This window comes from Mus pahari, chromosome 3, assembly GCF_900095145.1.
Source record: "Mus pahari chromosome 3, PAHARI_EIJ_v1.1, whole genome shotgun sequence".
NCBI classification, from domain to species: Eukaryota; Metazoa; Chordata; class Mammalia; order Rodentia; family Muridae; genus Mus; species Mus pahari.
In genome coordinates, this window is record NC_034592.1 from 23543635 (window position 1) to 23567049 (window position 23415).

Consider the following 23415-nt stretch of genomic DNA (forward strand, 5'->3'; position numbering starts at 1 on the left):
CTCTGTTTCCCGAAAGCAGTTGGCTTTTGTCCCAGTAGAACATGGGAACAGCTCTGGGTTGGAAGCAGGAGGAGTATCCCAGCATGCCCCACCTTTCCCACCTGTTCCTTTCCTGAGCCCAGAGATGCCAGCACAAGGATGAATGGGCCCATCCACCAAGCTGTGCCTCTGGGCGTAGGCAGTGGGCATGGGCAGTGGGCGTGGGCAGAGGGTGTGCTGGGAAAACTGAGGAGAGAGCTTGAAAGGAAAAGGACCAGGATAGTGTGGCTTTTCTCCTATTCTCTGCTCCTTCTAGGCTCAGTTTCCCCTGCTGTACAAAGGAGCCAATGACCCAAATGTTTAGGTCCTATAAGGCTGGCAAGTGGCCATTCAACTGGAGGGTGGCATTTGGCCAGCCCTGGAATCTAAGTTAGGGCAACTTTGAAAAAGGTTCTCTGACCACAGAGTAGCCACTGCCACATGGGATCTGTCTATTTTCCTAGTTTTTTTTTTTTTTAAATGTCTCATTAATTTTATTTTTGTATAAGGATAATATATACAAATGTTATATTTTTCTTTTAAAACAACTCCCCTCACCTTTACCTACCAGTAAACAAAATTGCCTTGTGCCACACATATTTTTTGATATCTACTTTATATGTATCTTTTAAAAATTTTATTTTTAAATTTAATTTAATTTAATTTTTTACTTATTCACTTTATATCCCACTCAATGCCCCCTCCCAGCCACCCCCTCCCACAATCCTTCCCCCCACCCCCCTACACTTCTTCTCTAAGCAGGTGGGGGCCCCGTGGGTATCCCCCACTGCCTAGGGTGGTTTTGCATGTCCATTTTATAAATAAGTACACTGAGGACCAGCAAGGACTAGCATGTACTTCATCTAAGGTGAGCCAACTGGCAGGCTGTGTATTTGGAATGTAAATTACAGCTCCTCATGTCTGACCTAGGAGAGAATGGTTGAGCAGGCAGAGCCCAGGGCACGAGAAGGAAGCTTTCTGTTGGCTGGCAGGAGTGGCAGTAGCGTGTTTTCCATGCTGGACCCCGTGTGCAGGCTGGGCTGGACTGCATGGCTTCTCACCTCCTTGCTCCTCATCCGCTTCAAGCAAGCTATGGTTCAAACCAGCCTCTTCCACCATTTGTTCTGCCCTCAAGCCTTGTCCTCCTTCGTGCCCATCCTCAGAGAGCCTCAGTTTACTATATACCAAATGGATGTATTTCTGACACTGTAAAAAGGTCTTGCACCTCAAGGATCGTGAGTTACGGTCTGAGCAGTCACCATGCAGTAATTAATAAAACGTCTTGGCTAAGGCTGAAGCAGAGGAAGTCGGCGGTCGGCTGGTCGGAGGTGACAACTGGAGGGAGGAGTGGGGGTGGAGCCGTGAGATGGGTGGGAGGGGACCTGCCAGTGCTGGGGCAGTGCTGGAGTTGCACCCGAGGAGCCAGCCGTTGGCATTGCACATCCATCCACTCCCAGAGTCATGAGTCGTGAGTCCGACCCCAGTGGTGCCCCCACGCGCCCCGGAATTCGGTGGCCTGCAGGCGGAGCCTTGAACGCTAGGCTCAACTCTCTCTTCCTCTGCAGGAAGGAGTCTCTCGCTCCGGTTTCCCCTGCTGCTGCTCCTGCTGCTGCTGCCGCCGACACCCTCGGTCCTGCTCGCAGATCCTGGGGTGCCCTCACCAGGTAGGTGCCCCCCCCCGATGTCTGTGAAAATTCCAAGTCCTGTGCCGGTGGGCTTGGCCCATCTCCCTTCCAGAGGGACTCCCTGATTCCCCTTTCTGCTCGCGGTGCCAGGGAATGGGGTGTTGAGGTTATGGGATGGGGTCCCTGGAGAAAGACTAGGGCCTACCTGGGATCTCTCTGGCACACAGCCCACTGAGATCCCTAGTCGGCAGGGGAAGCAGAGACCCGGTTCTTTAACTTCTCACCTGTTCTGTGGTCCGACTTTCCAAGCAGCCTCTGTACCCACCCCGGTCCCCCGCCCCCCAGATCTCGGCGGTTTCCTGTGGGGGCTCCTTGGGGAGGAAGCTGCAGACACCAAGGGGAAGGCAGGCTGGACAGTGAGTTCCCTTTCTTTAGCCTCTAACTTTTGGGGAGTCTATTTTAACGCTTGACCTATCTCCCCAACGGTAGATACAGGGGTGGGGGGTGGGAGACACCAGCTATCCTGGGAATAGGGAAGTGGGCACATAGTGACCAGGAAATTGAGGTTCAGTAGGTGCGATAACAGCCCCAAGTCACATATGCATAGTGGGCTCATGAATTCAGGATCGGCTTAATCCAGACACTCCCAGTACCTGCAGTGGTTCCAAAGAAGCCAGTTCTGCAGTTCTGCCCGGTTTCTCTCCCTCAGGGCAGAACCAGGTTCTAGGAAAGAAAAATAATTTACTCCCCCCACCCACCCCCATACTCTCTTCCCCTGCCCTCCACCTTTCCTTCCTCTCTCTACAGTTTGGATGCCCATCTGTAAAATGGGGGCCAAGAAAGGTTGGCAGTGGGGGGAAGGGAGGGGATACTACAGGGCCTTGGAGCTCAGAGGACCGAGCGGACTGAGAATCACAGCAGGCTTCCTGCAGGACGGGGGTTTGAGTGAGAAAAAGAACTGTGGACACCTCTGCTAGAAAGGAGACAGTCTGGGTTTTTGGAAAGGAAGCATTTGTGATCCAGCGCTGCGGTTTACAAAGATTAGCCGTGCGTGCCTTTCTCTTTGGTTGAACACAGCAGGCTTGCGGGAGGCAGGTGTGTTAGATCCCATTTTATAGATCAGAAATTTGAGAGGCTGAGGAAGTGGGGCCACTTGTTGGTGACCCCACAGTGAGCTGATGGTAGAGCCAAGGCTTTCAGTTTCAGGATGAGCCCAGGTCTCACGTGACCCCAGGAATCCCCACCTCCACCCCGTGAGGACCTGGTGTTTTATGCACCTGTCTTCCTTGCTGGGACTCTTTTAGGGAAAGGGTAGAGTTCAACTTGGAGGACAAGGCTGTGCCAGGAAATCCACAAGTGTTCATGTTCATCCCTTCCAGACCCTGGGTTTGGCTTGGTGTCCTCTCTTTAGCCAGGGAGTAGGCATGACTTGGTGACCCAAGCTGCAAGTGACTGGAGCCACGGTGTCCCCTCTGCCTATAGTCATATTGCTTGTGCTGTAGTGGAATTTTTCTGTCTTGCATTCCAAGGGTTTCTTCTATGTGAGCCTTTGGCTGGGGCCTGGTGACACAGAGGTCACAGTCTAATGAGGAGGGATGTAGGTGTCCAGAGTGACTCTGCAGTCCACAGTCTGATGGTGGAGACAGGTGCCAGCAGATTGTTAAGTAGGATAGTGAGTGTGGCGAAGGGTGAGAGAAGTATAAAGATGTCAAAGAGGGAGTATTGACCCTGTGTGAAGAATCATGGGTTGGGGGCTGCAGGCTGCTTTAAAGGATGATGGCTCCTGTCTCTCTTTGCACCCATCCCTTGTGTGTGTGTGTGTGTGTGGGGGGGGGGGAGATGGCATCCTATTTGAGCTCAAGACTGTGCTGGGGATTTATAGTGTTCAAATGCTTGCCTTCCAGTGTGTGTGTGTGTGTGTGTGTGTGTGTGTGTGTGTGTGTGTGTGTGTGAACGTCTCTTTTTGGACTATCACATTTTCCCCACCTGTTCAGGTTTCTTTTTACATGGACCAGACAAGCTGTGGCTAGGTGAGAATCTCTCTCTCTCTCTCTCTCNTTTATAGTGTTCAAATGCTTGCCTTCCAGTGTGTGTGTGTGTGTGTGTGTGTGTGTGTGTGTGTGTGTGTGTGTGTGAACAGGTCTCTCTTTGTAGCTCTGGCTGTCCTGGAACTCACTATGTAGAACAGGCTAGTCTTGAACTCACAGAGCTCCACTTTCCACTGTCTCCCTAGTGCTAGGATTAAATAAGTGTGCACCAGCATGTCAGGCCCATTTATGTGCCCAGGGAGAGGGCATGGACTGGTGAGTAGTGTTGTGAGCCAGGCTTAGAAGCCTGAAGCTAGGCTGACTCCTGCACGTGGGGTGAGACTTGAACACAGGCCAAAGCCTCCCTGTGTCTTTCTTGGCTGCTTCTATATTCAGCCCCAGCTAGGTAGGTCTGTGTACCTAGAGGGCCTTAAGTTCCTGCTAGAGGTGGCTACTTGGACCTGTCATGGAGGTATCTGTCCTGGGTCTGCCTATAGGCATGGTGTCAGGGAGGACCCAAGCCTGGCTACTCAGGCTTGCTTTTCTCTTGGACGCCAGTCCCCTGGAGCTTCTGTAAATATTATTCTTAGGAGATTTGGGTGCAGCCTCTTCTGCCTGATGTTGTCCACACATCCTGGAGAACTCGGTGTTCCCTAGCTTTACCTGTTCCATGCCCTGCTTGGCTGTGAGTCCAGATCCCCCCCAACCTTTGGGCTGGAGGACATCTTACCCCAATCCATGGATGGGTTTTAGAGCTGGGACATCTTGGTCAGGGTTATCTGGGGGAATGTGGGTTGGCTGTCTTGGCCTTCAGGTCTGTGTGTGTGTTGCAGGCACCATAGTAGCAGTCCATTATCCTGCTTCATGAGTGGCTGGCGCTCAGTGGGAGTGTTGCAGGGTTCTGGGCTGAGGATAGGGAAATGATGGGGAAAATTTAGAGGCACAGCTTGGCTTCCCCTAGAGTACAGACAGGGTGGGGGAGTCCCTTGGAGATACCTGCTCTACCTACTTATGGAACAGATAGGAAAACAAGGCCCTAAGTGTGAAAGGCATATGGCCAGGGATAGCATCACTTCTCAGTTCATCTTTCCTCTACTCTTCTTCTGACTTGTGCTTGAGTGTGGGTCACTGGAAGTAAATTAGACTGTATGCCTGTACCTCCTAGTGCTCTCCTCGGATGGCTCCTTAGCTCCATCAAGAAAGACGGGTGGTCTCTGTAGAGAGGACCTCTCTGTAGTTGGCCAGAGAGCTGGGTAGTCTCAGTAGAGCGGTCTCCTCTGCTGCTCTAGGAGTGGGCATGGGGATCACACAGAGGTGGAGCCAGCCTTCTTGTGGAATGCTAGAGGTCAGCTTCTGGCAGGAGGCTGGGGCACCAGTCTCTCACATTCACCTTGTTCACAGTTCACCTTGAAGAAACAGCAGCATCCTTAGCCTTTGGATCATCATTGCTGTTGTATCCTTCCCCTGAAGCCAGCCCCAGACATCCCAAGATGAGTCAGGCAGGGTGAGGGAAGGAGGTTTGAAGTTTGGTTCTGCAGCCTGGAAGCTGTGGGGCTTGCGTGTAAGCCTCTTGCCTTCCCTGAGCCTAGACTTCCTCCTTGTGCAATGGGAGGCTCGCATGCACGTTTTTCCTGCTGGGTGCTGGAGGAACAAATACACCTTGGGGATGCTCAGTCAGTGGCAGCCCCATTTTCTCCAGCCTGGGGGCCACAGTCAGCATGGCCACTGGTACCCGGTCTCCTCTCCACACACATTCATATCCCGGAGCTCCTGTAGTTGTTGTCCCTGCCCAAAAGAACTTTTCCTGTCCGGGGGCAGCTGGTGTTTATGGAAAGAGAGTTGGGAGGAGGGAGGGCAAGCTGGCCACAGTTTGGTTGGGAGGGAGGGAGGGCCCTCTTTTGGCTTGGGGAGGGTCATGACATCCTGATGACATCAGGAGGCATCACAGCTTGCCTCAGGGGGCTGCTGGGAGGATGAAAGCTTCTCTCTGGCCAGCAGGGGATGGCTAGTCTCATCACGCCTTTTTATTCGTTCCACGCACATTTGTTAAGCTTCGGTCACTAGCGGTTCCCTGAAAGCAGATGGGCCAAGCCCAGGCTGTGAACCCAGCCCAATGGGGAGATGAATGTCTGGGAAGGGGTGGAGATCAGAGAGGAGGACTTGGACAGCCTTGGGCAGAGGGCAGAGGAGGATTCCTTGGGGGAAGGCTGGAAGATGTGTGAAGAAGAAACGTAGTCTAGGTAAGGGTGGGTTGAGGGAGGGTTGCTGTAGCCCCTCTGAGATTCAGTACCCTTTGAGACTTCTGCTGAGGTAGAAGTAGGAAACTGGGGCCAAGCCCAGAGGAAGCGCCCCCCCCCCCCCCCCGCCTTTTGAGTAGTAGGAGTGTATCATTGGTAAGTGAGAGCCTTAGGCTGGAGTGGGAGGTGGGGGTGGCTAGGCTCACAGCAGGTGAGCTGAGCTGGACCAAGGGATGGTCAGAGAGCTGGGTTCCAGACCTGCCAGGCTGAAAGTGGATGCAGGTCTCTTTGATCTTTCTGGGACTGTGATGAGCTGTGGGCGGGCGTATTTGGGGATGTGGACCTCTGGGGTCCTGGCACGTCTCATCCCTGGGTCTTGTTGCCAGATCTGCCTGTGCAGCTTGGAAAGGCCGGGTTTTTTTTTTTGTTTTTTTGTTTTTTGTTTTTTTTGTCCAGCCTTCTTCCCCCTGGCCTCTCTCTTCTATACTTCTGCCAGAGATCACAAAAAATGTCATTGTGGGGTTGTTCAAAGTCACCAGGGCTTAAGCAAAACTATTTGCATGCATGGCCCGTATGCTCTCTGCTGGTATGTGTGTGGCGATGGTGGTTCTGGGGGCATCTGGAGGCCCCTGGAGGTGGAAGGGAGGTTGCTGTACTGCTGAAGTGAGCTCTGAGGTGAGGACGCAGGCTGGAGGGCCTCCCTGATGACTGGCCAGTTCATGCCAGGCTACTCCGACTTCTTGCCACCCTCTTGACCCTAATCATCTCTCACACATTGTCAAAGTTCCCTATGCTGTTGGCTCTATGCCCAGAAAGGGCCTTGCTCGCAGAAAGGATTTTGACGTTTCTGTGAAAGCCAAAGCAAGGTACCTCCTGCCCGGAGCCAGGAGTCCTGAGTCTGCCAGGTTTTGCTCTGCTTTTGGCGAAGCCTCTATCTCTCCCTGAGCCCCAGTTTCCCCGACTGAGCAGTACGCAAAGGCAGAGCTAGACCTGCGTGACTGTTTAACTTGGATGCTAAAGAGTACCTGAGGCCACAGAGATGCAGAGAGTGGCAGTCAGAAGGACAGGACTTAGACACAGGGAGGGGCTTTTCTTGTTGGGGACTCTATGAAGTGGGAGTAGGGAGGAAACGGGGGTGGATGCAAGAGCTCATGCATGGCTGTCTCAGGAGATTTTCCAACCAGGCTTCTTGTGATTTCTCTGTGCTTGACTTCCTCAAGATCTTAGAGTATAGACAGATCTTAGGGTCCCCATCCTGGTCTCTTGTACTTTATCCTTGGTTCTGCAAAACCTCTTTCCTGGAATTGATTACTGAGTCTGGGGAGGAGAGGTGGAGAGGAAGTGAAGACATGGACAGTTGACCTGATATGACCATTTCCTGGTGACCTTTTCTGGCCTTATTTTCCTCATCTGGGAAGTGGGGATAATGAAGCCTGATGTTCCCCCCCCCTCCCTTCTGCAGAAATGGAAGGCTAGGCAGATCCTGTGTTTCTATTATCTGGGTGCTCACAACCTGGGTGCTCATCTGGTAGAAACCTTCCCATACCCTAGCCTCCTCTCTGAAGCCCACAGACACGGCCTTGCCGCTAGACTCTGCCAAGGCAGGAAGTGGGGCCCATAGCACATTGCCTTATCAGCTGTTTCCTAGCTTCAGTTCCACCAGCTTGGCTCTGGACGCTTTCCCTGACCACTTTCGTGGTAGCAGGGAGGGATCGAGAACTTTCCCTTGGGCCCCTAGCATTAGCTGGGCTGGAGGTCCAGGGCAGAGGGTGGGGTTTCCGTCTATGGTGTAGGAGTGGGGCAGGGCAGGGCAGGGCGGGGCAGAAGGCTACAGGGTGTCTCTAATACCTGTTTCTCACCCACAGTCAATCCCTGTTGTTACTATCCGTGCCAGAACCAGGGTGTCTGTGTCCGCTTTGGCCTCGACCACTACCAGTGTGACTGTACTCGCACGGGCTACTCAGGCCCCAACTGTACCATCCGTGAGCAAGGCCGCCAGCCCCCAACTCCCCCGCTTCCCGAGATCTTCTCTATACCCCCACACCTGCCTTCTTCTCTGACCATGACTCATTTTCCCTCCTTGTCTGGCTTTGATCCATGTTCCCGCGTGAGCTCTTTTCTTAGTCCCCTCCCACCCTTGTGGTAGTTCTTCATGCTCGGTGTCCCTTGTCCTATTCTGGGTCCTGGCTCTTTCATGTGTCATCACTCCTAAGGGTACTTTCTATAGATTCCTGTTTGGTTCCTATCCTCTCACTGTGGGTAGCTCAGGTCTTGCCAGAAGGGTTGGACTCAGTGGTTCCCATCTTCCCTGCAGCTGAGACCTGGACCTGGATTCGGAATTCTCTGCGGCCCAGCCCCTCGTTCACCCATTTCCTGCTGACACATGGCTACTGGCTCTGGGAGTTTGTGAATGCCACCTTCATCCGAGAAATACTCATGCGCCTGGTACTCACAGGTGGGTGTGAGGCTGGCCCTTCTAATCTGGGGAACCTGGCATTTGATAAAAGCAGTGGGTGGAGAAACTACGATTGTTAGATAAAGCGAGGGCCGACATGGGAGGAGGCAGGGAAGTGGGGTGTAACTGAGGTGGGAACAGCCTGTCATCATTATTTTTGTTCTGCAGTGCGGTCCAACCTTATCCCCAGCCCTCCGACCTACAACTCAGCACATGACTACATCAGCTGGGAGTCCTTCTCCAATGTGAGCTACTATACTCGCATTCTGCCCTCTGTACCCAAAGACTGCCCCACACCCATGGGGACCAAAGGTAAGGAAGGGGATGTGGCAAGGGTTTTCCTCTTCAGGCAGAGCAGGCAGGAAAGCCATTTCTGACCCATTTCATAGATGGGTAAAGCAATGCAAGACAGCATGTCTAGGATCAAGGAAAGGCAGAAAAGGCAACTAAGCGTCTGGCCTACGGTGACAAAGAAAGTCAGAGGCAGAGGCTGACTACGGTTATCATGGTACCCCAGGGTGTCTGTCTGCTTCATCCTGATGAAGGGGCTTATGTTGGGTGGTAACTTGAAGCTGAAATGGAAGAAGGAAGGGAGTAGGGTTCCCCGTTCTGGGTGCTAACTCAGCTTGATGCTTTATTGCTAGAGTTTCCAGGCTCCACCAAGGCTGGGAACAAAGAGTATCTCCCCCTTTTTTCTTTAGTTACCCAAGACCCATTTGTCCTCTTGGGCTTCCTTTTCATTCTGTCTCTAACTCTTAAGAGACTTTTGTGGTTACCCAGTTCAGAACCAACCATATTCACCATAGTCAGGTACAGGCTGCTCAATCCAGCAGTGCTGTTGTTATACTTGCTGCCACATGGTGCTGTTGGACACAAGTCCCATACAGCCTTGTAGTCTTGCACATCCTGAAGTGTAGGTGTGCACTGATGTCCCTGCTTGGGTCTCTGGGGTGCTACATTGATGGTTTTCATTCACATGGTTAGCTGCTATTCCCCAAACATGGTCAATGCCACCGAAATATCTGATTCCTTCCAACACTGTAGGAATCAATCCTTCCCAAGGATGGTTCTAATGTATAAGGTAGATATTGCTCCCTCTGCTTTCTTCTGGCATGATTCCTGTCTGAGGAGTCCAGTTGACCATGTTAATCCACATCTATTGACCCTGAGTCTTCAACTCAGGGCTTCACATGTGGTGTAGTAAAGGAACATCTTTATCAGGAGGGAGGAAGTCCTGTTGTCTCTTTCTGTGAGGGCAGTTGGCAACAGCTCTTCCAACATGGACATAATTAAGGAAGACCTTTTACTTTGTAATGTCTCGGCAGACTCCTGCTTCATGATGACTTGTTTTTACCCCAGGGTAGAAAGACTGACATTGTTTAAAATAGGTAAATTATAGCCAATTTTGTAACTGAAGTTTTTTACCAGGACACAGCCACAGTTGTGCCTGCTGCCCATGGCAGTGCTTGTGGTATAAGAGGAAGACAGCACAGATCTGAGAAAGACAACACACCTGTTCCCTGTCGGGCTTACCTCCTCTCACACCACTTCTCAGGCCCTCTGTGTCAAACACTGTCACCCTATTTTATGGAGGGGATCAGTGAGGTTCATAGATGAGAGGGCTTGTCTCTGCTCACACATTTAACAAATAGCATTGCCAGCTGTAAGCACAGGTTACTTTGCTCCAGGGTAATGGGGTCTATGATATTTAATTTTAAAAATAGATTTATTTTTATTTTATGTGTATGAATGTTTCACCTGCATTTCTTGCACTATGTGGATACGGGGCCTACAGAGGCCAGAAGAGGGCATTGGATTCCCTGGACCTGGAGTTAGGGATAGTTATGAGTTGCCACGAAGATGCTGGGAACCAAACTGGGTCCTCTGGAAAAGCTGCCAGTGCTTTTAATGACTGATTCATCTCTCCAGACCCCACCTCTATGTTGGTGTTGCTGTTGTTATCTTATTACGGGAAAGCTGAAAATGCACACAAAAATTGAGAGGAAGGGATGGAGAATCATGTTCTGGTTTCAGCACTACCCACATTTGCCCAGCCTTACTTCATCTAGCCCTGCCCCCACCTTTTTGATCTCATTATGAAACCCTAGGTGGTTTGGAACTTCATGTAGACCAGGCTGGTCTTGAACTCACAGAGGTCTGCCTGCTTTGCTTTATGAGTGCTGAGATTAAATCCATGTTCCACAACACTATACTGCTCCACTTTTCATTTTCTAATGGAGTTTTTAAAATTTAAAATTAATAAGTTATTAATGTGTGTATGTGTATGGGTGCGCATGTGTCACTCACTGTGTGTGTGTATGGGTGCGCATGTGTCACTCACTGTGTGTGTGTGTGTGTGTGTGTGTGTGTGTGTGTGTAGGCCAGAAGACAACTTTGTGGAGCTGATTTTTTTCCTATCACCATTATGTGGGTTTGGGGGCTTGAGCTCAGATGGTCACATCTCTATGCCCGGTGCTTGTAGCTGCTGAACCATCTCACTGGCTCCTTCTTATGATTTTGAGATATTGTCTCTCTGTGTAACCCAGGCAGGCTTTTAACTAGAGATATCCTTGCCTCGGTCTCCTCATTGCTGGGATTACAGGTGCACACCTGTAGGGGATTTAAAAATGAATTCCAAATATGAGACATTTCCTTGGCAAATAAATACTTCAAGGTCTTTCTTTTGGTAGAGCAGGTTGCAGATTACCTGTGGGGAGGGAGGACTGGCTCTGGGGAGGAGACTCTGGCCTTGGGGACTTCTGGGAGCCCAGTGATCCTCAGGGCATGTAGGTCCAAGCAAGAGCTAGGCATCTTCTGCCTTTTCCTACCTCCCCAACCAGGGAAGAAACAGTTACCAGATGTTCAGCTTCTGACCCAACGGCTGCTGCTGAGAAGGGAGTTCATTCCTGCCCCCCAGGGGACCAACATCCTGTTTGCCTTCTTTGCACAACACTTCACCCACCAGTTCTTCAAGACCTCTGGAAAGATGGGTCCTGGCTTTACCAAGGCCTTAGGCCACGGGGTGAGTATGTGGGGCAGGGAAGGGGGGCTCAGGTGCCACATGCAGACGATCATCAGAATCCATGTGATCTGAATGGACTGTTCTCTGACCTCAGGTCGACCTTGGTCACATTTATGGAGATAATCTGGAACGACAGTATCACCTGCGACTCTTCAAGGATGGGAAACTTAAGTACCAGGTAGTGCTGGCATGGGGAGGGGAGAGTGGGAGGGGTCTCCCTTGTTCTCTCTTATAAAGATGGCTGGGTAGGCAAATTGAAGAATTACCAGAGTGAAGGTGCCCAGGAGGACAGAGAGTAAAGGCTGGGAGGAATTAACAGGGCAAAAGCAAATAAAGAACGGGATGGATTTCCATGGCCTCCTGGGGATGTTTTCATTTCCTTAACTGTCCCATTCCCTGGAATGGACACCATGATGGGACTCTACACATGAGCAGTGTTAATCTTAGCCATGGGCCCAGCCATCAAGGGACCATAGCCCATCAGGGGTCGCATAAGAATGCCAGGCTACAGGCAAACCACAGTCCAACAGATCATGTACCCGACTGTCTGGATATGGGTGAACCACAGTGCATCAGGGGTCACCTACATGACCGTCAGGGCACAGGCTGTAGCAAGATTTCTTGTGTAAACCAGAGCTGTCCAACAGTAGGGTGAGCCTCATATGTAATTCAAATTTCCTAGTGACTTCAGTAACAAAAGTAAAAAACAGATACGATAGATTTTAATAACATACTTTACTTGGGCTGGTAAGGTGGCTCAGCTGGTAAAGGCACTTGCCACCAAGCCTGACAGCCAGTGTTTGATCCCCAGGAGAGATCGGATTCCTGCAAGCTATCCTCTGACCTCCACAGCTTTGCTCTGCTACCAGGGTGCTCTTGCCTCTGCACACAGACACAAATAAACGTAATACGCATTTAAAAGGTTTTCATTGGAGGTAGCTCTCTCTAGATTTCATAAAATTTGTAATTGAATAAGTAGACTCACATACCCAGTAGCTGAAACATGAGCTTTAAAAATGTAAAACTACAGGGCTGGAGAAATGAGTCAGCGGTTGAGAGCACTTGTTGATCTCGCAGAGAACCTGGCCTTGGTTCCTGGCATCCACATAGAGGCTCTGAACTACTGTAACTCCAGCTCTAAATGATCTGATGCCCTCGTCTGGCTTCTGTGGCCATGCTCACACTGGAGGCATGCATGCATGCATGCATACATACATACATACATACATACATACATAGTATACATACAAAAAAATCTAAAAAAGGAAAGTCTAAAACAAAATCAAGTAAAAATCTAAACTAAATGAAATAGAGTTCTTCAGTCTAGTCAAATTTGGAGTCTTGGGGCCACAGGTGGCTCGTGGCTTCCACATTGGAGTCTGGAAACCTGAAACATCTGAAGGAAAATTCACTGGGGCATCTTCACAACAGAGAATGGCACTTGCATATGACTTGGCAGTTTGTGTATTTGGGATACTCTTGTGGTAACTGCCACCAACCAGTCAGTACCATTAGAGAGCCTGGAGGCTGAGACTGCTCCCCTATGAAGTTAAAGTTGCAAGGGACTTGAGGAAGCCAAGAACGGGCCATGGTCATCTTCTTGCTTCCCAGGGCATTTAGCTGTGAGGCTTGGAGGCAGGAAGATCCAGGGATTCCTAAGAGATGTCTGAGTGAGAGGAGGGGAGCTACTGTGGGTGATTCCAGACTCCTCTCTAGGGGCATGTTGTATGGAGGTCTCCCTCTACCCCTCCCCTCTGCCCCTCCCCTCTCCCTCCCCTTCCCCTCCCTCCTCCCCTCCCCCTCCCTCTCTCAGGGGTATACTGATTGCTGTGTACCCAAGAAGTAAAGGCAAGAGTCGGCTTAGGGTAGGCACTTAGGGAGCAGCAGGCAGATGGGCCAGGGCTGAGGTAGTAAAGCCGGAACATAGGAGCCGGCTGTGGAGAGCTCCAAGACGGATCTTGGAGGAGGGCCAGAGTCAGGTTGCCAGGCGGCCTCATCCCACAGGTGCTGGACGGAGAGGTGTACCCACCTTCCGTGGAACAGGCGTCCGTGTTGATGCGCTACCCACCAGGTGTCCCGCCCGAAAAGCAGATGGCCGTGGGACAGGAGGTGTTTGGGTTGCTCCCGGGGCTGATGCTCTTCTCCACGATCTGGCTTCGTGAGCATAACCGTGTGTGCGACCTGCTGAAGGAGGAGCATCCCACGTGGGATGATGAGCAGCTCTTCCAGACCACTCGCCTCATCCTTATAGGTGAGCACTTGCCCCAAGAGGCAGGAAGGCAGGCAGGTTAGGACCCTGGTGTTACTGAACCTGGGGAGTCACAGCCTGAGCCCGAGCCAGGTTTGGCTACCCATACTCAGGCCCATGTCTCCAGGCTCTGGCTTCAGTTCCTACATGTGTTGATGGGAGGACTTACTATGAGGCTAGAAGGAAGGAAGGCTCTGAGTACATTTGATTGGCCACCTCAAACCCCAGTTTGTTTCCCCCTTGTGCTGTACCCATTTGGCATTAAAGTCCTCAGCACACCAGCATCAAACCCCAGCTTACCTTATGCTCAGGAACCCCCAATTTCTCTCTCTCGGTCTATCAGCCTTTGTAGAATTTGGTAGATTCTAAGTGACTCAGGGACAAGATATTTTTGTGTCTCCTCCGGGGGTGAGTCCATAACCTAAAATGTCAGATGGTTTCCTGCCTGGACCCTGACACCTCTGTCCAGACCATGCTCTCCTTGTCTGAGTCACTACCTCTGGGCACAACTGGGCATGGCTGGTTCCAATTATAGAGGCGAATTCACCGGCTTCTGGAAGAGTTGGGCTTTGGGGATAAGAATAGCCTGAGGGAGGACAGGCTGATTCTTTGGAAGTCTGTATTGCCCAGATCAGAGAGGTCAGGTCTGTGGATAGAGGTTGCCCAGCAGGCTGCTGTGTGAAGACACTGTTATCAGATTTAGGACTTCAGCCGACCCATGTTGACACGGCTGAGGTTGCCAGTCCTATGCCAACAGCATAAATGCCTCTGTTGTCCCCTTCTCACATAACCGGATACATGGTCATATGGAAATCCCATGGCGATTAATAGTGCCTACAGTTTACAGTCGAGGAAAGTGAGCTTTGGTGAGACAAATAACTTGACTCAGGCTCAGACGCCTACATATTGAGAAGCTAGGATTGGAGCCCAGTTCTGCTAACCACAAGTCCTGTGGCTCCAGGTCAGTTTACTAAAAAGCCAGTTTATCTGTCGGCCGATTGGTTCAGATAACAGTTTCCTCTAACTATCCAGCTGGCCAGTTTTTATATTGTTCTGGAATGTTCAAACTTCCTTCTTTCTTGGCTGTTTGCTTTGTGTATAGCTGCTTCCTAAGGGACCAAAGGGAAACTCCTGCCCATGAGATTCTGACATATATATTAGCACACGAGAAATGTATTACGCTTAAACAAATGCTTAGGGCTGGACTCCCCAGCTGTGGGGCTTTCTTTGGCTGCAGTAGCAGAAGAAGCTGTCAGATGAGCTCTCTAAAACCCTTGTCCCTCACTGAGGGCTTCAGAGAAACGACATTCTTCACTAATACAGCACTGTGCTTTTGTATCTTTCAGAGTTTCTCAGCTTAAAAAAATTTTTTTTGAGACTAAATCTTTTCATTTAGACCATTCTGGCATCAACTCTGAAACCCTCCTGCCTCAGCACCTCCTACGACCCCAAGTTCTGGGGTTACTGGCTTGGCTTCTCCAGACCCTTGTCATGGTCTGTAGGAGGGAGGCTACATCAGGGTTGGGAAAATGGTTCTTTTTTGTTTTATCTTTTAATTTATTTTAGATATTTATATATGTCTAAATATACATATATTATGTATATATAACTTCATGTAGATCTGTGCATCATGCACCTGGCTGGTGCCCATGGACATCAGAAGAAGGCATCAGATCCATTTGAACTGGGGTCACAGATGGTTGTGAGCCACCATGTGGGTGCTGGGAATTGAACCTGGGTCCCTGGGAAGAGCAACCAGTGCTCTTAACCTCTTAGCCATCTCTCTCTCTCTAGCTCATGGAAACCAGCTCTTGAATGACTCTTTTCCTGGGTCCAAGACCTTCCTATGGAGCAGCAGTGCCCTTGTCTGTGTCTCTCAGTCCCATCTGAGACAGTTCTGTTTTCACATCCCCTTACAAGGACACAAAGCAGAAGTGACCGAGGGGAGTAAATGAACTCCAGCACCAGCAAGGAGAGGAAAGGAAGCACTTTTCACGAGATGTTCGTTTCCCATGCACTGAGCTCTGCTGACCTTGTTTCTTATCTTCCCCCTTGTAGGGGAAACCATCAAAATTGTCATTGAGGAGTATGTGCAGCACTTGAGTGGCTATTTCCTGCAGCTCAAGTTTGACCCGGAGCTGCTGTTCCGAGTCCAGTTCCAGTATCGTAACCGCATCTCCATGGAATTTAACCATCTCTATCACTGGCATCCACTCATGCCCAACTCCTTCCAAGTGGGCTCACAAGAGTACAGCTACGAGCAGTTTTTATTTAACACTTCTATGCTGGTGGACTATGGTGTGGAGGCACTGGTGGATGCCTTTTCTCGCCAGAGGGCTGGCCGGGTAAGCTTCAGAGAAACAGAGGCATCAGGGGTGGGCTCTGGGATACAACAGACCTGGTCCAACCCCCCCAGTTTCTTTGTCTGTGGAATGAACACTGTGTTACTTCTACAGGTGGTAGTAAACATCCCTGTGTGAATTCTCTAATTTAGGTGACAGTGCCAGGTTTTATTAGTTATTTTCATGTTACAAGGACAGAAACCACTCAAAGGAGGAAAGGGTTTGGCTTATAGTTTCAGGGGCATTACAGTCTGTCACAGTGAGAAGGCCATTGGTAGAGTGGCCCAGTCTGTTGTGGCAGCAGGAGCTCAAGGCAGAGGCTGTTCACATCACAGCAGAGCAGGAGACAACGTGTTGGGAACCAGGGGCTGAGCTGTAACCCTCAAAGGCTGCTTTCTAGTGGCCCACTTGCTTCATCTTGGCCTCATCTTCAAAAGGCTCCAAAGCTCCCCCAGTAGCGCCACCACTTGAGGAGCTAGTGCTTAAAATAGAAACTTATGGAACACATTTCAGGTTCAAACCATAGCCCAGGCATCACTCCAGGTGCCCAGGTTATATATGGTGTTGAAGAAGATTGATGTGGTTCTTGGACACTGTCACCTTGGCATTCATTCCATAGAAGAGAAACAGTCCTGTGACAGCTAGTATCATATGAGGACTTGTTGTGTATAAGGAACTGTGACAAGTGCTTTCTAATATTCTCGGAATTCCAAGGACATGTTGAGGACCATAGCATAGAAAGCCGTGGTGCCCCATCAATTCTGTGAGCCAGAGTTGAGTTAGGGTGATGGTAAAGATGGGCAGGCATTTCCTATGGAGAGCAGTGGGGCTGGTGATAGGGGATGATCCTGTTCTGTATGGAGAAGATGGCATGCACAAAGGCCTGAGGGTCAGAGGGCATAGCCTCTGAAGGACAGGAGGACCTTATTAGGATGTCATAATATACAGGAAAGTGCCTGCATGAAGTGCTTTTTTTGAATCCCATATTTCCTATCAGCTGAATTGTCATCCCCTAGATTAGTATATTCTGATCCTAACCATGAAGACCTCAGAATAACATTTGGAGATATCCTTAAAGAGACACTAATTAGAAAACTGCGGTGGGCCCTAATCCAATGTGATCAGTGCCCTTATAAGACAAGGAGATTAAGACAGTCTCACCCAGGAAGAAAACCACATGTAGGTACAGGGAGAAAGTGGCCATCTATAGGCCAGAGATCTGCTTCAGAGGGAGCCAAGCACCAGACCCTCTAGTTTGCTCAGTGTAAAGGAAGGAATATGTTTCTGCTTGTCAAGGCACACAAATACATTTTCTTGGGATTCCTAGCCAACCCCTTCCGAAATCCCTCCTTCTCTACATTGGGAGGCACCCCTTTCTTTACCCCAGCTCTCTGGATCCCTCTTTCTCACCTTCAGCCCTCTGTTTCTCTGTCATCTTAGTCTCTCAGCCCTGTTAGAAAGTTGTGGTACCTAGTGAATTTAGATTTCCTCCTGGTAATTTTGACTGCAATTAGCATTAGCTTGTTGGCAAGTTTCTGCCCTCTGCTCTCTGTGGCAACACGGGTGTGCGGGAGAAGAGATAGTAGCCTTTGTGTGGGCTATGTGGCTGTGGAGTGTGTGAAAGGTTTGGGTTTTGAAATTGCCAGAAGATAACAGGTGTTGACTCTCAGGATAGTAAAAAGGAGCAGAGATGGACAAAGCAGGCCTTTCTCTAATGATCATTGCGGATGGCTACTGTCTGTGGATGTTGCCATGGGACCACACCGTGATACTGCTTTGTTCCTTCGTCTCCTTTATTTTGCCACAACCATATCAGGTAGATGCTCTCACTTTCCCTATATTTGCATATGAGGAAACACAAACTTAGTCTTTGTGTGCCAGGGTTTTCCAACAAAATGCCTCAGAGCAGGTGGCTTAAGGTAACAGAGACGTATTCTCTCATGGTTAGGCGGCAGCAGGGTCATGCTAACACTCCCTGGGGGCTCTAATGGGAGATCTGTTCCATGTCTTCCCCACTGGGATCCCACAGTTTCTGGTATTTCTTGGCTTGTAGAAGGGTCACTCAACTGTCTGCCTCCATCACCTTGTCACATAGTGTCTTTTCTATGTCTCTAGGATCAGTTAGAAGGGACCTCTGGGCTGGGCACACAGGCACACTCCTGTAATCCCAGCACTCAGGAGGAGGAAGGAGGAGGATCAGGAGTTCAATGTCATTCTAGTTCCTTGATGAGTTCCAGGCCAGCCTGAGTTACCTGAGACCCTGTTTCAAAAATCAAACACAAGCAAACAAGGCATCATTTCTTGTATTAGGATCTTTCCTAATGAAGCATGACTTTATTTTGCCTACACCCATGAAGACTATATTGTTCTCTTATCCATAGGGAATACATTCTAAGACACCTCCCAGCATGGATGTTTGAAATGGTAGAGCACTAAACCATATTTATTCCTATACATACAAACGGTGATTGAAGTTTAACTTATAAATTAGGTTGAATTAACTTGAATTAACTTATAAATTAGTAAGAGACGTAGTAATAATTGTAAAACAATTTTCTGTAATAAAGTATGTAATGAGGTCTTTATCTCTCAGTGGTATACATTACTCACCCCTCTTGGGATGATGTGAGTTGACATTGTGTCTACATGAGGACATGGGATGTGATGAATGACATAAATATATGATATTTAGTTTACTGCATAAGGGTTACCTGGGCGTAGCCCTCAGCTATCAGGACCGTTGACTTGATAAATAACAGATGCTCTGTGATTGACAGGCCAGGGAGCTTGTGCAGTGCAGACATGCTGGACAGAGGGATGATTCACATCCTGGGCAGGATTGAGAGAGTCCTCATTAGATTTCATCACGCTACTCAGAATAGCATGCAATTTAAAACTTAGGAATTGTTTGTTTCTGGAATTTTCCATTGAATATTATCAGATTGTAATTGCCTGTGGGTGATAGAAGTGTGCAAAGCTAAGCCACCAATAAATTGAGACTATTTTCAGCTAAGGTCATGATTGTGGGTGCTGCAGGTTAGACTTTTTAGTGCATCTTTGAGGGGCACATGTCCAGCCACACAGCTTGGAACGGGTAGAGCTGGGGCTGGACCCACTCTCTGCATGCTGTTCCAAGCTTGCTTTGCTCTGAGCCGTATGATTTCAATTCAGCTATGTTTTTCTTTCCTGCTCAATTATACATGATTATTTCAGGAGAAATAGAACTTCCTTAAGATTGATGCTCCTTAGTTATTATGACTTTTTATGGGCTCGTGTGTGTGTGTGTGTGTGTGTGTGTGAGAGAGAGAGAGAGAGAGAGAGAGAGAGAGAGAGGTCAGCTGTGTGTGTCACTCTTCAGGAGCTGTCTACCTTGTTTCTTACTTGGCCTGTAGCTTACCTAGTGAGCTAGGCAGGCTGTCTAACAGGCCCCAGGGATCTGGAGTCTTCCTTTTCATGGGGACTTTTTGTTTGTTTTGTTTTTTCTTTCAATAAAGATGACACTACCTGTTGGTGTGACTCCAAGGAGTTCAAGTTACTGGAAAGTGAAGTGCTGTACACTTCAGTGTTGAGGAAGCAGGGACACTGTGGGCCTCTGAGTGAGAAGAGCAGGGTAGGGCTAGAGCCAGGCTGCAGCATCACGATCACTGGGCTACACCATATTCTGTCCTGGTTCAGAAAGAACTGGAGCCTTGGAGTTCTTCTCTTAGACCTTCCACAGGACAGTATATGACTTTAGCCTGATTCTGAGACTGACAGCATGCTAATCTCTTGCAGATTGGTGGGGGTAGGAACTTTGACTACCATGTTCTACATGTGGCTGTGGATGTCATCAAGGAGTCCCGAGAGATGCGCCTACAGCCCTTCAATGAATACCGAAAGAGGTTTGGCTTGAAGCCTTACACCTCTTTCCAGGAGCTCACAGGTAGGTTGCTGCATCCTGGCCACAGTCTCTACCCTTGAGGCATGTCCAGAAAGTGCAGGAGATCACAAGCAGAGAGACTGGGATGATGCAGGTGGCCAGCGCTGGGGTTGAGCATTGTTGGGGAAGACAGTGAATGTGACAGTGGCCTACTGGGTAAGAGACACCACTTCCAGGTGGGTGTGAGGGATAAATAAGAACTTTCCAGGTATAAAATAGAGGGAGGGGCACTTCAGGTATGGCAAGGGGAAAACAAAAGGACAGAGGTAAGAAAAGTAGGTTCTTGTCTGAGAGAATAGTCATAGATGTGGTGGAGCGAGGGGCTTGTCTTGGGAGATGCTAGGTAACAAAGGGAGATTGTCAGTGCACTAGCATCTCAGATGCTGAAGGGTTGGGTCGTATCCTGTCTAGTGGTTCCTATGCACTGAAAAAGATGATGGAAGTATCTGTTTGGTTGGGGGAGTTGTGGTTTAGTGGTTGAGAATTTGCCCAGCATACAAGAGGTCCTTGGCTTAACTCCCTTGATAAAACAAGACAAAATAAAAAAAAAATTACACTTTACATATACACACACACACTCATTTATATACTCACACAGAAACATACATGCCTACGTACTCACACATACATTGTCTCACATACAAACATACACACACATACTCATACCTATAGATATATACACAAACACACACACTCATACACACACACACACACACACACACACACACACACACACACGTCCCAAATGCTTCTCTTGGAGATCGTGACAAGAATCTGTATACAGGGGACTGGATAAATGGCTCAGCAGTTAAGAGTATAGATTGCTCTTGCAGAGGACCTGAGCTCAAGTTCGAGTGCCAGCACCTATCTCAGAAGCTTACAGCTGCCTTTAATTCCACTTAGGGGGGATCCAATGCTCTTGTCTGCCACAGGCACATGACTCACATGTACATGTCCACACAGAGATGTATATAATTAAAAATAAAATAGGTCTTAAAAGATCTCTGTTCTCTCTCCTTTTCCCCTTCTCTTGCCCCAAATTTCCCCAGATGTTGGACAGGCAAGTTAGAGCCCTCTTGTCTCCACTGGCGTGACAGATCACTGTACCCCATAGGAAGATGGGTTTGAGGAGATAAATGGAGAACCCATGTCTGTCTCATGTGTCCATCATCTGTGGACATACAATTGTCACAGAGTGGAACAGATCCTGGGATCAGTAGATGAGCTCCCCACGGTCCTGGAACAAGAGTCTTGATGACCCCCATGAAAAAGAGTTTCAAGGAGCAGAGAGTACACGGGCTCTGAAGACCTGTGTGAACTTGAACACACACACACAGACACAGACACAGACACACACACAGACACACACACACACACACACACACATACACACACACATGACTCTAAGGAAATAGGGCCTGGGCATAGGTAAGGCCTTGAGATCTTACTTGAGGGGATCAAGACAGGCTGTTTTTTTCATGTTACAATGGTCCAAGAATTAAGTCCAGAGAATGGGGTGAGTTACTTGAGGCCACAAGCCATTTGGGGACAGACCTAGACCTCTGTCCTCTTTTGTCACTACATAGTCCAGGTTGAAGGGCCTATTTATTCTTTCTTTCTTGACTATTCCCTGATGGCTGCAAGTTAAATTTTAGGATGCTTCCTCTAGTTGCTCAAATTGTTCTTCTGTAGTCTCTGTCATCCCCAGAGAAAGACTAAATCCAGAAGCTTCCATCCCCAGGCTGATCTTAACAGAATCGTGAGTGACTGTATCTTCTTGCTCCACAGGAGAGAAGGAGATGGCCGCTGAGTTGGAGGAGCTGTACGGTGACATTGATGCTTTAGAGTTCTACCCAGGGTTGCTGCTGGAGAAGTGCCAGCCCAACTCCATCTTTGGGGAAAGTATGATAGAGATGGGGGCTCCCTTTTCCCTCAAGGGCCTCCTAGGGAATCCCATCTGTTCCCCAGAGTACTGGAAACCCAGCACGTTCGGTGGTGACATGGGCTTCAACCTTGTCAACACAGCCTCACTGAAGAAACTGGTCTGCCTCAACACCAAGACCTGCCCCTATGTTTCCTTCCGTGTGCCAGATTACCCTGGGGATGACGGGTCTGTCTTAGTGAGACGCTCCACTGAGCTCTGAGGGAGCTGGGAAGCAGCCTTCTCAAGGGAGGAATTTTGTTCCTGAGGAAGACAGTCCTTGATGTGGGTTTCGTGGCTTGGCATTGTGAGAGCTGATGCTGACATTTGGAACTTTGGGTCTCACCCTTGCCTAGAATATTGTTATTTTGCCACTTTAGGATGCTGAATTCTTTGTTAACTAAGAAAGTTAGGAGTGGTTTTATCGGGCTCCTCAGAACTTGGCTTTTTGTTGGCAACCCAGAAAGTCAGATTTCTGGTTGATTTGGAATATAGGCTTAAAACTTTATATTATAGGGCAGGGTGTGGTTGCACACACTTTAGTGCCAGCACTTGGAAGGTAGAGGCAGTTGGATCTCTGTGAGTTTGAGGCCCAGTCTGGCCTATGTAGTGAGTTCTAGGCCAGCCATGGCTGCATAATGAGACTCTTTCTCAAAACAACCAACCAACCAACCAAACAACAACCAAACAAGTGAGCAACTTTAGAATATAGAATTCCTTAAAAAAAATCCCTTGAAAGTTAATGGGGTCCTTAATTTTCTTCCTAGAATTTGGAGGCCCCTTCAGAATGTTGACTATTTGACAGGTGACGCAGAAGGTCCTGTTCCTGGTCAGTGATCTATAACATGGGCCAAAACATTCCCAACTTGAATGTCTAGAATGTGGAATTGGTTCATTTTCCTGTTCAGTGAAATGGACACAGAACAAAAGAACCCAGTGTCCAGCAAGAATGGCCTTGCCCAAATCTATGTCTACACCAAAGGGCAAGGCAGTAAGGTGTTCTTGGGAGCCACACTTAGACTCTTTCCAAAGATGTGGAGGGAACAGATGGACTAATCTGTGATCTTGGTTGGAAACCACCACAGTTCTATCCCCATCCAGATCTTTGCTCGTGGCAGCTGTTTCTCATGAAGCTAATAAAGTTCTTTCTACAAAGTTGCTTGCTATGTTTCTCTCTAAGTCTCTTCTGCAAGTGAATACTGAAGAGGCTTTCCTCCTCCCCACAGGCTAGGTGTGCAGAGGCACAGAGGGAGACTTTCCCAGCTTACCCTTGTATGTAAGCCTTATCTTTGATGCTTCAACCCTCCCTTTGGGCCATATTCTGTCGCTGTCTGTCTGTTCACCTAGAATACCTAACTCCCAAACCTTAGAGATGTAGCATCCAGTTTCTACCAGCGGATTAAGTTGATATCTTCTTATAATGGAGAGGGGAAGAAGAAGCACACTACTTTAAGCCAACTTTGCACACCCAATTCTCACTTATTGTCATCATGATAGCATGAAGTAGGTGATATAACCCTAGATGGGTCTCCAGAATGGCCAAGTGACATGCTAGTCCCACATGACCCAGGACCAGGCTTGGAATCCAGTTCCTCTCCCTT

The 23415-nt window shown here is 49.0% G+C and overlaps 1 protein-coding gene across 3 annotated transcripts; it reads left to right on the forward strand.

Moving 5' to 3' along the window:
- The first annotated feature begins 1343 nt into the window (after nucleotides 1-1343).
- On the forward strand, nucleotides 1344-23027 carry Ptgs1 (prostaglandin-endoperoxide synthase 1). 3 transcript variants are annotated; one of them, XM_029537009.1, is made up of 12 exons: nucleotides 1409-1486; nucleotides 1584-1682; nucleotides 7773-7889; nucleotides 8222-8362; nucleotides 8531-8674; nucleotides 11203-11384; nucleotides 11479-11562; nucleotides 13389-13635; nucleotides 15691-15977; nucleotides 19749-19896; nucleotides 21682-21795; nucleotides 22582-23027. In XM_029537009.1, exons 1-12 carry the CDS (start codon nucleotides 1480-1482, stop codon nucleotides 22614-22616), a joined length of 1605 nt encoding a protein of 534 aa, XP_029392869.1. In that variant the 5' UTR covers nucleotides 1409-1479; the 3' UTR covers nucleotides 22617-23027. The 3 variants fall into 3 exon arrangements, with proteins under 3 accessions (XP_021048603.1, XP_029392869.1, XP_029392868.1); XM_021192944.1 differs by having other exon boundaries at nucleotides 1344-1486; nucleotides 21682-22964; XM_029537008.1 differs by lacking the exon at nucleotides 22582-23027 and having other exon boundaries at nucleotides 13476-13635; nucleotides 21682-22386.
- Nucleotides 23028-23415: the final 388 nt, after the last annotated feature.